Here is a 13,557-nt window from a genome sequence, read left to right on the forward strand (position 1 = left end):
GCCAGAGTGAGTGATCACTATTTGGGGGATCAGAGTTGCCCTCTCACTCGGGTGCAGGTGGAGAGCCAAGAGCACAGGAGGGGACAGCAAGGCATGGGCATGTGGAAGGTACAGTGGCACTGACCTTGCACCCAGGCAATGCCTGGCTGGCTGATGGCCTGCAGGTCATCAGCGGTGATTCTGGGAGAGAGGGCCACGGGGTCTTACCTCTCCCTCGAGCCCACGTGTAGATGCGGCTGACCTCAGTGCTTCTGGGTTCTGGCTCTGCTGGCTCCACAGGCAAAGGTCGGAAGTGGGGGTCATCAGCCCGACCAGGGGTCTTCAGGGGCAAGATATATTTAGGGAGTCCTTTGTAGAACCAGGCCCCGGACCTCTTCCAAACCTGGGGGAGAGATATCAACTTGGAGCACAAGATGCAGAGTCCCCTGTGCTGTCCTGCCTTCTCTCTGGCTTCAGTCCCATGCTTTCCAATGAGAGGAAGTGGGAGAGCAGAGAGCCATCAGAGTGGGAAGGGACTCCTGCCTCTGCCCTCCCTGGCCAATGGGCTGGGGCGGTCACTTACCTCTCAAGGACCCAGGACAAGTGGGAATTAATTCCATGGACTCTCCCCATCCACTTTAGGGACAACCCCACATTCTCTCATCTCTCTCTTGCAAAGTGTGACCTCAGTGGGGTGACATTGAAGCATTTGGAACATGCTTATGAAAACTGTCCACGGCTGCCATCTCTGTCCTCAGTTCTCAGAATCCTGGAGACGTCTAGTCAACCCCCTGCCCATCCCCAGTCCTTTCCAGCCTCTGCAGGAGACCTCCAGTCTCTAGCTGTGGAGAAACTTCAGGGCGCTGAGGAGTTTCTGACAGATCTGCCTGTGACAGGCTCCCGCCTTGCCAGCTGGCCTCGCCTGCACCTTTTCCCACTGGCCCCATGTCAGACCTGCTCAGCCACCAAACAGCTGCAGGGGTCTACCTCGCCCACCACCCACTGGTCACTGAACCTCCTCGGCATGCTGCTCAGACCCCAGCTTCTCAAGGATGTTTGGCGGTTCCTCAAGTGTCCTGTGCCCCCTCCATCTAGCCACTCCTGTGGCTCGTGTTTGTCACTGTCCCTCGGAGAGGGGCTCAGAAGTGGTGGCAAAGTTCCAGGCTTGGGTGGCTGCCCTCAGGGCATAGCCACTGGCTTCACCTTCCTCTTCCTTGCTTGATGCTTCCCTTGTTAGGTCCTGGGTCCCCAGGAACCCTTCTCCACCCTGCCCTCTAGGAACTCTTAGAGTCGTGGAGGTCAGATGATGCTTGTTGGATCCCAAGCACGTGCAAAAGCATCCTTCATCACTTCCCCTTGGAAGAGATCTGGGGGTGGGGAGGCAGTGAGAAGAGATCACACTAAGCTATGAGGTGGGTACCCTTGGAGGCTAGGCAGATCTCCAGGGAACTGAGGATGTTCACCTTCATACTGAACAAGAATGACAGGGCAGGAGTCATATTTGGAATCTGGGACCTGTAGCCTCTTGGGTCCTTAGGAGTCCCTCTGTGCCCCTATCACCCTCAGCATGGTCACTCAGGCTTCTCCCTCCTGCTCATCCCTGGAAACAAGGTAGAATCAAACAGCTTCTCCACACATTCTGTGTGGCTTTGGGTGAATTACTTAACCTCTCTGAGTCTAATTCTTCATCAGCAAAGCATGATTAACAGTGCTTGTCTAACAGCTGCTGAGAAAGTTGGAGAATGCTCAGCACAGCGCCCAGCACAGTGATCAGTAGGTGCCACCTGCCTTCCTCTGACCAGCCCTTTCCCATGATGCTCTGGACAGAGTGACAAGAGGCTTAAAGAAAATCCAGGCCAGGCCACATCACAGTATTTGAAAGCTCTTCCTTGAGGGCTTTTGCAGCAGGCACAGAAAGAAGTTGAATCTCAGAGAGCCTCAGGTTAGAATTCAGAGCAGCAACTGAGATAAGGTCCCTAAACTCTTAATGCCTACTTCAGAAAACACCAAGTCCTCCGTAATCTCTTTCCCTGTGGAGGAAATACATTCAAGGTATTGAGTAAGGAGGGCTGGGAGCATGTGAAGGACTCATGTCACCTTGTCAGAGAAGAACAGGCCTTACCTGTTCTAAGCAGAGTTTGAATCCTAGGTCTGTCACACGCACCAAGCAGCTGCTTGATTTGAACATGTTCACCTCCCTGACCCTCAGTTTCCTCATCAGCAGGCAGGGCATAGGACAGTTCACAGGCGGCCAAGAGGATCAGACCCCAGAATGGTCAGAGCTGCCACCCACAGCTGTGAAGCTCATGATCACTGTGTCACCTTCTTTCTCCCAGCTGACAAACACAGCCAGCTTATCACCAATGGACCAAATCCCCTACCAGAAAGAAAGAGTTTAAAACCAGAAGGCCAGAGTTGGCCAGATCTCTCCAAGACACTCCCACCCCTCAAATGCCCTCAGCCCCACGCTGATGCCATGGGATGTTAATAAGAGCCAAGCTGAAAGGAAGGAAGGAGGGGAGGAAGAGAGGGAGAGAGGGAGGGAGGGAGGGAGGGAGGGAGGTAGGGAGGAAGGGAGGGAGGGAGAGGTGTGAGTGAGCTCCCTGGTCACACACACTTGGGAAGCACTAACCTCCGCCAGCCTACTGTCACTCAACTTCTCAGAGCCTTTAATCTGCTAACACAGAATTTTCCAACAGGGCAAAAGAACACACCATGCCCCCTGATGGGCCTTTCTATGCTGGCTGCAGAAACTTGACCCCAGTAATAAGTCTACATAAACTCATCACTTCCGTGTGCACCACTAACTTGCTGAGCGAGCTGCATCTCTTTCTCCAAGTAGATGGAGTCACCTCTATGCTCTGGAGTGCCAGGCACAGGACTACCGAGTCCAGAACACGCCCCTAGCACAAATCACTCATTGCTCCTCCGAACATCCCTGCACAGAAGGGCCTGGTTTGATGCAATTCTTGAACAGCAAGGACTTGAGGGATGAATGCTTGCTGGAGCCCCCTTTGGAAAGCATCCTGCAACCCATGGGCTGAATGCTTGGACCCACCAGAGCTTAGGTTTAAATTTAATGCACATATTCATGTGTTAATGGTATTTGGAGGTGGGACCTTCGGGAGGTAACTGGCATGAGATGAGTTTGTGAGGGTGGGGTCCCCACGAGGACATCAACTGTCTTTTTTTTTTTTTTTTTTCAACTGTCTTATAAGAGGAAGAGCTAGCACGTTTGCTGTCTCACAACGTGATACGAAGGCCCTGGCCTGATGCCAGCACCATGCTCTTAGACTTCCCAGTGTCCAGAACCACGAGCCAAATACACACTACTCAGTTACCGGTGTTTGTTATTGCAAAATAAAATAGACTAAGAGAGTTATGAATGCACAAGGTCTAAAATCCACAGGGGCAAAAGTCTCCTCCCCTTCCCTGCGGTGTCTGGCAATAAGAGTTCATTGAGGAAGCTTTGTCATTACTCACTTTCCAGATGGGAACACTGAGGCTCCAACAAGTTCAGCAACTTGCCCAAAGCCAATGCGCCATTTTATTGGCCTCAACCCCATCCCAGGGGCTCAGTCTCACTTCCATGGATGCAGAGCTGATGCTCACTGAATCGTAGTTGTAAGTAAATAAATCCTCAGTGGGTCAGGGAAGGCCACCAAAGCTAAGTGTCCTACAGACTGGATGCCCAGAGGGGAGGGAAGTGCCAGACAGGGAGAGGGATAACAGAGCCTCCAAGGCCACTCTGTCCCTGGAGAGCTGCTGAATGGCTCATGAGAACAGGCCACAGCAAGACAGCTGCCTGCAAGGGACTCACTCAGCATCCCCTCCCTGCTCAGCAAAGGTCTGAATGGCCGCTAGTGCCAGCCTTGCCTGCCCCAGCCTGAGCAGGCCAGCTCCCTGTCCTCCAACATGGGCTGGGCTTCAGGGCCCCAAATGAAGTGGGCACGGACAGCCATCTGTGAGCAGTGGGCAGCGTGGGCTTGGGACCTGTGGTGCACCACCTCCCGCGCTCCATGGAAATTGCTTTGTCTTCTTTTCTTTCCTGAGAAATATATACAGAGCATGTAAAATCAGGACAATAACAATGAAGTCAAATGAAGAAAACTACAGGTTGCTTATAACATAATCACGGAGAGCCCTGCTTAAACCATGGTGTGAGTTTCTTTTCTATTTCTTATTTAGGGCATATGCACGCTTTTTTTTTTTTTTTTGAAAAATAAGATAGTAGATATGACCATCCCCCCTACCACCCATGTATCATGGGATTGTTCTCTGTTAATAAGTCATGGACTCCACCATCAGTTTTTAATGGCTCTATAGTTTGGATTAAATTTAATTCATCCAGCCCCCCCACTGATGGACATTGAAAGCATTTCCAATTTTGCACTCTCTCTCTCTTTTTTTTTTTTTTTCTGTACCAGGGATTGACTCAGGAGCACTTAACCACTGAACCACATCCCCAGTCCTTTTCTGTATTTTGTTTGTTTGTTTGTTTTCGTGGTGCTGGGGATCGAACCCAGGGCCTTGTGTTTGTGAGGCAGGAACTCTACCAACTGAGCTATAGCCCCAGCCCAACTTTACACTCTTAAGGGCAGGGCCATGGCCATCATCTTGGGTCCTGTGTCATTGGACAGTAGGGGTTATTGCATTAGGTAATATTCCCAGAAGTGGGATTGCAGGCCGAGGGATGTCAATACATCTAGATGAGGATGTATATCAGCAGCTTGGGCTCCAGGAAGAAAGGTCACATCCCAGTGTGACACATAACTGTCTTCAGGGTGGAGACCTTATCATATGTTTCCTGGGTCTAGTGTGTGGACCCTGCTTGGGAGCAGTTTCCCAGGGTTGGTGGGCTAGGGAGAAAGGCATTTGTCCAGTTCCAAGGTTGCCAGATTTAGGTGCCCTAGGAGGGACAATGGAGTCTCTCTGCTACTCCTAAGATGCATCTTCAAAATGGGAGAGCACAGGGACAAGGACACGATCCATGCCCAATGAGGCTTTGAGGACAGCCTTCAGCCCTCTGCAGCATGGGACCATGGTCCTGTTCACAAGTGTGTATGGTTCTTTTGAAAAAAAAAAAAAAAAAATTAAAATTCTTATTATGTTAAAATATACATAAAACTGACCACCTTACCCATTTTTCAGCGTATAGTCTGGTAGCATTAAGTACATTCAATCTCTGGTTCTTTTCCATCTTGCAAACCGAAACTCTGTAGCCATTAAACAATTCCTTCTCTCAGTACCTGGCAACTGTCCTTCTCCTTTCTGTCTCCATGAACTTGACTACCCTCTACTCTGGCTGCCTCATGTAAGTGGAATCAGACAGTGTCTGTGCTTCTGTGATTGGCTTATTTCACTTAGCATAATGTCTTCAAGGTTCATCTGCAGTGTAGCCCTGTCAGAACTTACTTCTTTTTTGAGGCTGAAAAATATTCCATTTTATGGATGGATAAGTGACTTCTTGATCCATTCATCCATCCATGGGCACTTGGGTTACCTCTACTTTTTGGCTGGTCTTTTCTTTTTCTTTTTCTTTTTTTTCCTTGTAGTACTAGGGATTAAACCTAGAGGTGTTCTACCACTTAGCTATATACCCCCGGTCCTTTTTATGTTTTATTCTGAGTTTCGGTCTTGTTAAGTTGCTGAGGCTGACCTTGAACTTGTGATGCTCCTGCTTCAGCCCCTCCTGAGTTGCTGGGATTACAGGCATGCTCCATCACACTGGGTTAGTGGTCCTTCCATTTTTAACTGTCTCCCCACTAGACCCTGCCATCCAGGAGGAAAGGTCATGGCTGCTTGCTCATCCCTGTATCTTCGAGCTCCTAGCACATATTTGGCACACAGTAGGTACTCGATAAAAACTGGTTAAATGACTGGCAGCCATGGGTAGTTTGTTGAATATGTGCACAGAGTCTTTTGGCGTCCTGGGGAAGTGGCCTGGGGGTTTCACCCAAGTTCTTGGAATGAACCAAATGGACGACTGCAGATTAAAGGAGGGATACAGAGGAAGGGCCCAGCAGAGTGTGCTGGTGGAGAGCAAGTCCCAGGGCCCCTCCCTGACTTGTGTGCACCCAGCTCCTCCTGCCCTAGCCTCCTTAGCTGCTCCTGTCTCCCCTGACATAGTGCAGACTCCAGGCCCCAAGCCTTAGCCTCAACTTCTGCCATAACAATCCATCTTCATTCCACCCCCACTAAAAAGAAGCACTGATCAGTAAGGTGCTTTTGGAAGACAAGATAAAAAGCACAGGACCCAAAGTATCAGGTTGAATTGTAAGCTCTTTTGAGGGGGGGATTCAACCCCACAAACCTAGAAAAACTTCATCAATATAATATAATTCACTTATTATTTATGCTCAGTAGAGCAATGTCCCCACAGATCATTCATCCCTGTGAGTCCACTGTAGTGGGGGCTCTGAGACTCTTCTCTGAAATCCAGGATGGTCTGATGGCCTTGACTGCCAAGATTGGCTGGCATCCTGGACTAGTGAGAGAAGTGGCAGCTCTCAAGTCCCTGCGTCAGAGGGCTCGGAGCACACAGGAGCAGTACAGGAGACGCACCTGTGCAGATGTGCGTAAAACAACACTGTCAGTATTTGGAAAACGCCTTCCGCGTGGGTGAGCAGGTCTGGCGAGGTGAGGACTGAGGATGCCAGCTGTGCTGAGTTCGGCGGAGCGACACCCTCCCCATGCCAAGCCATGCACATCCCCAACCTTCTCCTGCCTCGCTGCCCTCTGCCATTCTGCAAAATGCACAACAGTAACTGTCAATCATGTGACTTCTGCTTGGTGCATCCAGCCCCATCACCCACTGCCTGGCATCAACACCTGGCCCCTTCCCCAAGAAGAAGGGAGTAGGAAGACCCTGCATGGGAACTAACCCCTCACCATTGCATCCTGGGCCAGCCCTGCATACTGGAAAACACTGCCTTTCTGGCGGAACCCAGCGCTTCAGCGAAACCCTACTCTGCTCCCCACGCGTGGTTTGCTGTGATAAGGCCAGCAAAGCAGCCAGCCTTGAAAATGCCATTTAATGAGAAAAGACCCACACAGCCACCATGGCACTTGCAGGGGGTGTCTGGCAGCATTTAATGCTCCCTGGTACCACTGCTTTGTGCTCTGCTTCGAGGTTTTCATTACAATTTCAGCTCACGGCCAACCTGACTGCAGATACTGATGGATATTAGCCAAGCTGTTCCCAGGGAATTTTAATTACCGCGATAACAATCACTAATCACTGGCATTTCCTAAATGGCTGTGGCTGGAGAAGGTGGTAATTGCCAGAGCCCTGTTGGGAAGAAGGGGAGGCCTAGTGGAACGGAGGGGGTGGGGATGGAGGAGGCTCGAGACCTCTGTCTGTCCGCTGCTCCATGCCTTCCGTGTGTGACCCCCTGGTGCCTCCCACACACCTGGCACGACTCAGGTAAGTGTCTTCACTGGCTTGGGTGACTACTCTCTCTGCCGCACAGGTCGGAGCAGTGACGGTCCGTGACCTTTTCCATGTTGTTCCTATCACCTGTGATCCCTTCATCTGGGCTCCAAACAGGCAGCCACACTTCCCCTGGGAAGGCTTCTGAGCCACCTTATGCAGAATCAGGGTCCCTCTGCTGTGCTGCCAGAGGGACAGCATGTCACACCTGGGCTGAGTTCACGCTCGCCCATCTTCCTGACTAGGAAGCTGTGTGCTCTTCAAGGGCCAGGTTGTGCCTGAATTATCTCTGGATGCCCAGGAGCCAGCAGGAGCCTGCAATGTTGTTGACACTCCAGATGAACAGACAGAGGACCAAGCAAAGGAACAGTTTCCAGGGGACAGAAGGTGGGACCATGTCTTCAGGGAGACCATGTTCTGTCTGCCTCACAAGTCCCAGGCTGACCCTGCTTTGAAAAGCCATGGGAAATGGGCTTTACACTGTGGTCACTTTAAGGGTCTCTGTAAAGATCAACCCATGATGGTGGAGCAGTGGTGCCCACACCCCGACCTCATCACCCAAACGCACACGGAGCTGGCCAACCGGGACTACCAGGCAAGCTGCACGGCACAGCACGGTCCTTGTCCCCACTCCTCTCCAACATCCAGGCACAGCTACTCTCATGCCCTCGACCATGCTGAGCTCTCTGCTGCCCTTGGGACTTTGTAGATACTGTTCCATCCCCTTTCCCAAAGCTTCTATTACACTATTGGGAAGCCACTCTTATCCAGAAGCTTCCATAGGCAGAACCTTGCAGTGCCCCCAAGTGCACCCTTCCTGTGCTAAGATTGCTTATTAACGTGTCTGGTTCCTGCTAGATCAAAAGGTCCACAATGGCAGGAGACATGCAGGGCACCCAGCACATGCCAGCACACAATGGGTGCCCAATAAATATGGTAGCTGACGGCCGAGAAGTGTGATGTTCATATTTCAAGACTTTAAATAACTCAGGTTACTTAGGAGACTCACAGGCTCTTACAGTGTGTTAGGGACTATACGGTGTCTCTCCTAAATTTTTATGCTAAGGTCCTAGCCCTCAATGTGATGGTGTGTGGAGGTGGGCCTTGGAGAGAGTATTTGTTTTAGAAGAGGTGATGAGGGTAGGGTCTTCATTAGAGATTGGTGGTGTCCTTAGAAGAGACCTGGGAGAGCTTGCTACCTGTATCGTTTTCTCTGCCAGGTGAGGACACAACAAGAAGGCAGCCATCTGCAAGCCAGAAAGAAGGCCCTCATCGTGGAATGAACTCAGCCTTGAGCTTGGACTTCTTGGTTTCTAGAAATGTGAGAAAGAAGTTTCTGGGTTGGGGGGTGTAGCTCAGTGGTAGAGCATTTACCTAGCATGAGTGAGGCCCTGCATTTGAGCACCAGCACCACAAAACAAACTAACAAAAAACAACAAAGAGAAATTCTTATTGTCTAAGTTACTCAGCCTGTGGTATTTTGTTATAGCAGCTCCAGCTAACTAATACAGAGGAAGTGCCCTGGGGGGTTATAGTAGATGAAACAATGGCCCCAAATTATTGTATTCTCTACTCTTCAAGAAGTGGAGTCTATTTCCCACCCCTGTAATCTGGTCTAGTCTTATGACTAGCTTTGACCATAGGATATGTAGAGGTAGCATGTGACTTCTGATACATCCTGCAGAACCTCTTAGAACACTGCCACCATTGTGTGACAGTGCCTAGTCGAGTGTACAAAGGAATGAGAAGCCACATGGAAGTAATCCAAGACACCTCAGCCACCAGCAGCTGCAGAAGGTCCCCCTGGACCTTCCCTGAGTTGAGCTGTCTGAGGGCTACAGCTGCTAAGGACTCCAGGAGAGGTCAGCAAGAGAACCACCCTGCTCAGCCCAGCTCAAACTTCACAGCCATGATCAAAGAAGGAATGGTCCTTCTAAGTCATTTAAGCTTTTGCACCTCTGGCAGAACATCCATCATGTTTTACCACTTTTAGAAAAAGAATCAGATATGTTGCTAATTAGCTGAGTGAAGTAGGATAGTCAAAGTTCAGGGACTTAAAAAGGCTTATTCACCAAATAAGGAAGTTGTTCATATGCTATGAAAAAGGAAGAGTTGGAGAATAAAGAAAGGAATGAAAAATACAATGCAGAAATGTAAATGCAAAATAAAGACTGGAAGTTAAAAATGAGAAAATTGGGAATGTAGAGCACAAAGACCAAACAACAGAAAAATGTGAAAGAAATGATAAGTGACAAAGAGGCTCAATTTGAGGGGTTGAATTCCTAATAAAAAGAATTGAGAGAGCAACAGGAAAAAGAAATTCCTGGAACTGAAAGGAGGACAAGTCTTCACAAAATGTTTTAATGATTCTAAGGCAAGAAAAATGAAAATTTAGAAAGCCACGTAGGCTGGAGATGTGCAAGCCTCCGTGCGAGGCCCTTGCCACACACACGTCTACCCAAGTGCAATAGACACATCCCAACAAAATCACTTAGTTAAAAATGTGAAAAATTGGGCTGGGAATATAGCTCAGTGGGTAGAGTGCTGGCCTTGCACGCACAGGGCCCTGGGTTCAATTCCCAGCACCACCCCCCCCAAAATGTGAAATATTCTAGAAACTTCCAAAAAGGAAAAAAAAAAAAAAGGTTTTCTACAAGGAAACCAAAATCAAAATGACCTCAGACTTAATCATTGGCAATACTGCATGCTAAAAGATGCTGCATCTAGAATTCTGCCAAACTCAATGTGAAGGCAGAATCAACATTTTAAAACTCACAAGAATGCCACGTCTCCCTTGTACCCTTTTCAAGAAGTTACTTAAGGATGGGTTCCAGATCAACACAGGTGGAAAACAATAAAGAGGAAGACAGGATCCTGAAAACAGTGTCTCCAACTTAAGAAGACAAAGGGACATTCCTTCAGAGGGACTTTCCATGAAGACAGTTTTCTTAGAGGTCCAGGATACAGCTGGGATCTGGAGGGATTCTCACAGGAAAAGAGAAGGCTGCACACAGTCAAGAATAAAACGGATGGCTGGGCGAGTATCAAGAACACAAGAAACAATAGGTGTTGGCGAGGATGTGGGGAAAAAGGTTCACTCACACATTGCTGGTGGGGTTGCGAATTAGTTCAGCCACTCTGGAAAGCAGTGTGGAGATTCCTCAGAAAGCTTGGAATGGAACCACCATTTGACCCAGCTATCCCACTCCTTGGCCTATTCCCAAAGGACTTAAAATCAGCATACTACAGAGATGCAGCCACACTGATGTTCATAGCTGCTCAATTCACAATAGCCAGCGTGTGGAACCAACCTAGATGCTCTTCAATTGATGAATGGATAAATAAACCGTGGTATATATATATACAATGGAATATTACTCAGCCATAAAGAATGATAAAATTATGGCATTTGCAGGCAAATGGATGAAATTGGAGAATATCATGCTAAGTGAGATAAGCCAATCTCAAAAAAACCGAAGGACAAATGATCTCGTTGATAAGCGGATGATGACACATACTGGGGGGTGGTGGGAGGGAGGCAAGAATGGAGGAAGGAGGGACTGTACAGAGGGAAAAGAGGGGTGGGAGGGGTGGGGGGGAGAAAAAATAACAGAATGAATCAAACATCATTACCCTATATAAATGTAGATTACATAAATGGTATGCCTCTACTTCATGTACAAACAGAGAAACAAGTTGTATCCCATTTGTTTATAATAAAAATAAATTTTAAAAAATTGGGGTTGTGGCTCAGTGGTAGAGTGCATGCATGAGGCACTGGGTTCGATTCTCAGCTCTGCATATACGTAAGTAAATAAGTAAAATAAAAGGTCCATCAACAACTAAAAAATATATTTTTAAAAAAAGTAAAATTTAGGAGCTGCATGACAAAAGATATAAAGTTTCATTATTCTATTCTTTTGTGAACAAGAAAAACAATGTCAATAAAAACTCCAGGAAAAACTAAAAGTTACCCAAGAATACCATGGTCCAAATATTAGGTAAATAAAAATGTGACATAATTTTAAGAAATTAAGAGCTAAAAAGGAATCTATTTAAATTATGGCATTTGCAGGCAAATGGATGAAATTGGAGAATATCATGCTAAGTGAGATAAGCCAATCTCAAAAAGCCAAAGGACGAATGATATCGCTAATAAGTGGAGGATGACACATAATGGGGGGAGGGAAGGGTTAGTGTTAGGGTTAGAGTTAGGGTTAGGGAGGGGGGCAAGTATGGAGGAAGGAAGTACTGTATAGAGGGTAAAGAGGGGTGGGAGGGGTGGGGGGAAGGGAAAAAATAACAGAATGAATCAAACAACATTACCCTATGTAAATTTATGATTACACAAATGGTATGCCTTTACTCCATGTACAAACAGAGAAACAACATGTATCCCATTTGTTTACAATAAAAAAAATAAATTAAAAAAAAAAAAAGGAATCTATTTGATCATGATAGTAGGAATATTTTCCTTTGGGTGGTCCAGAGGTTAAGGTAGTTAAGCAAAATGAAATTCTTACATACCATTGGACCTTGAGATATTTATTTTAAATTTAATAAAATAAATTTAAAAATTTAACTCCCTAATAATTATTGAGTACTTTGCACGTGCCAGGTTCCATTCTAGGAATTTTATCCATAATTTATTTAACTTTCACAAAAGTCCTAAGTAGTAGATATTTTTATTATCTCTATTTTACAGACAATGAAACCAGGTAGAAAGAACAAGTAACTCAAATAGCAAGGAATGGAACAAAAATCAGAACACAGGCAGTCCAGCTAGACAGAGTCTGCTTACCTAACCTTGTTATAAAACCATATGGAGTTTTACTCTATTAAATACTACTCACCGATCTTTAACTCTTAGGACTAACTAGAGATAAAATATTCTGTTTTCTTAGATTCTGTATTTGTCTACTTGGCAACCATTAACCACAGGGCCAAATTAATGGCAAAAATTTAATTTGGGCCTGTGGCACCTAAAAATAGGATTATCCAACTAATCCTGAGTCCACACCCCAACCATTTCCTTTGTCTAACGTTCACACAAAGCCAATATTTCCCCTGCCCTCAATCAACCTAGGGCCAGGTGCCACACAAGCAGGGACAGACTTGATGCCCCAAAGGTTGCCAGAGGCATTCAAACTAGCTGGCCTGCAGAAACTCTGATCATGCTGTGCCCCATCCTGGCTCCTTTTGCCTCACTGTGCTTCCCTGTTGTCCTGCCTGGTGTGCTGAGCCCCTCCTCCTAGGAGCTGTATGCCCTGAATCCTTTCCATGGCCTTAGCCTTTTATTGTCATCGCTCAATCACCCTTATAAACGAAGACCTGGGCACACATCACCAAGCATGGAAGAATTAATTAACTGCTAAAGATCAGAATCTAAACACGGAATTCCGGCAATCTACTAGGAAAGATATAATCTAGAAAAGGAGGAGGTGGGTGTGGGGAGGGAAAAGAGGGACCTTGGTACCCACAAGTCAAGGAGCCAAGTGTGCATCTAAGGCCTATGGAAGAAGAAAGAGGAAAATGTTATGTAAAGTGATACATTTACCCAAAGTGCTAAGAATAATAAAGTCATCAAAAATTAGGAGGGAGGGAGGAAGCAGGTAGTCCAAGCTAGCTAGTCGGCTGTTCACCTTTCCCAGCGCAAGCCGACAGAGGGTATCACAAGCTGACGGGTCAAGAGCAAGAAAGGCACCAGAAACCAGCACGGGAACAAACACGCACGTTTGATGGTGATGGACGGCGAGGGAGGAGGGGCGAGTGACTGCCTTCACCAGCAGATGCTTTCCCCAACAATTTGATTTTTTTTTTCTTAAATCACATGCATTACTTTGATTAAAATTAAAATATACCAGATTGGTAATTGAATGTTGATGTTATTCAATTCTTGGGCCACATGGCAGGTCGACACGTGGGGAGTTGGAACAGTCTCTGGCTGGCATACTGAATCTGGATGTGGCTTTAGGGAGAAGAGCTGCGAGCTCAGGAGAGGAAAGAAAAGCATATATATATATATTTTTTTTTTTTTTTTTTCTCTCTTTTTTTAGAGGAGCAAGATGGAAAAAGACTTAGGGAAGCTATGGTTAGTTTGAAAACATTAGCATGAGTTCATAATGTTGACATTTCTGTCCCTGAAC

At 47.1% G+C, this 13,557-nt stretch overlaps 1 protein-coding gene across 10 annotated transcripts in view; it reads right to left on the bottom strand.

Annotated features, from left to right (window-relative positions):
- Nucleotides 1-13,557, bottom strand: part of RPH3AL (rabphilin 3A like (without C2 domains)) — a 259,447-nt gene that overhangs the window by 24,602 nt on the left and 221,288 nt on the right. For all 10 annotated transcript variants that reach the window (XM_079130960.1, XM_079130957.1, XM_079130958.1 and 7 more), the window contains one exon: nucleotides 208-382. In XM_079130960.1, the coding sequence (XP_078987086.1) occupies nucleotides 208-382 (175 nt within the window). The remainder of the gene's footprint in view (nucleotides 1-207; nucleotides 383-13,557) is intronic.

This window comes from Sciurus vulgaris (genome assembly GCF_902686455.1).
Source record: "Sciurus vulgaris genome assembly, chromosome: 3".
NCBI classification, from domain to species: Eukaryota; Metazoa; Chordata; class Mammalia; order Rodentia; family Sciuridae; genus Sciurus; species Sciurus vulgaris.